The sequence below is a fragment of the Cucurbita maxima genome, unplaced genomic scaffold (assembly GCF_002738345.1).
Source record: "Cucurbita maxima cultivar Rimu unplaced genomic scaffold, Cmax_1.0 Cma_Scf00038, whole genome shotgun sequence".
Lineage (NCBI taxonomy): Eukaryota > Viridiplantae > Streptophyta > Magnoliopsida > Cucurbitales > Cucurbitaceae > Cucurbita > Cucurbita maxima.
Window position 1 is genome coordinate 654635 of NW_019272054.1, and position 2593 is coordinate 657227.

At 38.4% G+C, this 2593-nt stretch overlaps 1 protein-coding gene across 1 annotated transcript in view; it reads left to right on the forward strand.

The window, feature by feature from the left end:
• The first annotated feature begins 208 nt into the window (after positions 1-208).
• LOC111468894 (putative kinase-like protein TMKL1) overlaps positions 209-2593 on the forward strand; it is a 3400-nt gene continuing 1015 nt past the window's right edge. Inside the window, exons 1-2 of the mRNA XM_023114036.1 lie at positions 209-869; positions 1887-2408. Of these exons, the coding sequence (XP_022969804.1) occupies positions 380-869; positions 1887-2408 (1012 nt within the window). The 5' untranslated portion in view covers positions 209-379. The remainder of the gene's footprint in view (positions 870-1886; positions 2409-2593) is intronic.

Below are 2593 nucleotides of genomic sequence, written 5' to 3' on the forward strand. Positions count from 1 at the left end.
TGTCAATGGTAGTTCTTAACTATTATAATTTTTCTTCTTTCATAAAAGTTCAAAATTATCTCTAAAATTTTTAATGGTAGGTCGTCACTTTAAAAATTATTAATAAATTTTTTGAAAATTTAGCCCAAAAAAATATTTTTTAATTTAAAACTATTTTTTAGATTTATTTGAAAAGTTAAAAAATATTATTGAGATATTTTAAAATAAAAGAGTGGGGTCCACTTTCTTGGCTGGATGGGATGTATTCCCCTACTGCGCACGCAAAGTATAGTATTTCACTCTGTTCTTCTGCACAAATCTTTCAAACTCAAAGAAAAGAAGTTTTGAAGATCCAATCATTAAAAAGAAAAAAGCTTTGGATTTGTTTGAACAATCCCACATGCTGAAATTCATTCTTCTCGTAGCTTCGGCCGCCATTTTTGTTCTTCTCCTAATTTCCATCTTTTTCTTCTTCTTCTTCCGCCATAAGCTCTCACTAACAGAGCATCGACACGACGTCGAGAGGCCCTGCACCGACCAAAACAAGAAAAAGGAACACACGCCGCCGCCGTCGCCGCCGTCGCTGGCAACTTTCGAGGGCGGCGAGGATTTGACGATCGATGAGATTCTAGAAGCTCCGGGGGAAGTGATTGGCAAATCCCACTATGGAACTCTGTACAAAGCTTCGTTACAGAGCACCCAATCGACCCGGCTACTTAGATTCCTCCGGCCGGGTGCCGGTGGAGGAGAGTACGACGTCGTGCGGTTTCTGGGTTCGATTAGGCATAGGAATTTAGTGCCGATGCTGGGATTCTACGCCGGCGGGAGGGGTGAGAGGCTTCTGGTTCACCCGTTTTATGGGCAGGGGAATTTGGCGGATTTGATTAGAGGTAAGTTTGAAAATTTTGGTGTGAGATTTTCTGTTTGTTTCTCGAGAAAGTGAAGGGAAAATGGAGTTTAATTTGGGGTGGGATGTCGGCAACCAGATTTGTTGTCGGTTTTTGGTGGCTGTGGACGTTTTTGTCAATGGGGAAATCAGAGATGGTGACCATTCTGGTTCGTCCAGGGGTGCCTTTTTTATTTCTCTCGGTTTCCACGCCCTTATAAATCTGGTTTGATTCCCCTCTAACGTAGAATCTCACAATCCACTTACTTAGGACTAAATATCTAGACACACAGTTCAATGTTTGCCTATGATATTATTTGTAACAGCACAAGTCCGTCACTAGTAGATATTGTTCGGTTTATAGAAATGTTTGGCTCCTTCTCTCATGTGGGATTTCAAAATCCACCCTCTTGAGGCCTAACGTCCTGACACACTATTTGGTGTCTAGCTATGATATCATTTGTAACAGCTCAAGCTCATCGCTATAGATATTGTTCTCTTTCGACTTAACCTATCTCACAATCTACCCCTTGGGAGCACAACGTCTTCGTAGACCATCCAATGTCTATAATACAATTTGTAATAGACAAAACCCACCACTAGTAAATATTGTCATCTTTAAACTTTCCATATCTCACAATCCACCTTCTTAGGCCCAACATCCTGCACTAGCTCGGATATGATACCGTCCATAACTAATAGATATTAATTTTGGACTTTCCCTTCTACCCCTCTCCTCGAGATTTTAAATGCGGAAAAGTTTTCCCATTTTGTTTCATTCTTAGACCGAACTCTATTAAAATATTATATTTTAATCCATTTTTTTTAGGTTTCATTTACTATATATTTTACTTGAACTATATATATATATATATATATTTTTTTTTTTTTTTTAAATAAAGATTTTTCACGTTGTTTTGCAAATTTATGTATTTTCTCTTCAAGAAATAAAATATTCTACAAATTACCTAAAGTTTCTATTTTCCTAATAATTTCAATTGTTTCACTTGTGATTGAACAGTAGGAGAATCAGAGACAAAAAATTGGGAGGTCATTAACAAAATCTCCCTCGGAATCGCAAGAGCCCTAGATCATCTCCACAACGGATTACAGAAACCAATACCTCATGGAAATCTTAAATCCAAGAACATTCTTCTCGATTCAAACTTTGAGCCGCACGTCTCCGATTTCGGCCTCCATCTCCTCCTCAACGCCGCCGCAACTCGAGAAATGCTCCAAGTTTCCGCCGCCTCCGGCTACAAGGCGCCGGAACTGATTAATATGAACGACGCTGATGAACGGACAGACATCTTCAGCTATGGCAAGATCTTACTCGAGTTGCTTTCTGCCAAAGAGACTGGCGGAGACGGCGGCGATTGCGGTGTTTCTGAAGAGCGGACTCTCCGATGCATTCTTCAGATCGGTGAGGCCTGTTCTTCTTCTTCGCCGGATCTTCGGCCGAATTTCAAGGAAGTGATCGCGAAGATTGCAGAAATCGGAAGGATTGAGATGGATTCAGATGAATTGGATTGCAGCAGAAAGGGTAAGCGTTCTGTGAGACGGTTTTTTAAAGATGAGTTTTGAGCAACCGATAGATTTATTATTTATTATTATTATTATTTTAATAATTCTACAGAATATATATATCTGTTTTTTTTTTTTTTTTTTTTTTTTTTTTTTTTTTTTTTTTTTTTTTTTTTTTTTTTTTTTTTTTTTTTTTTTTTTTTT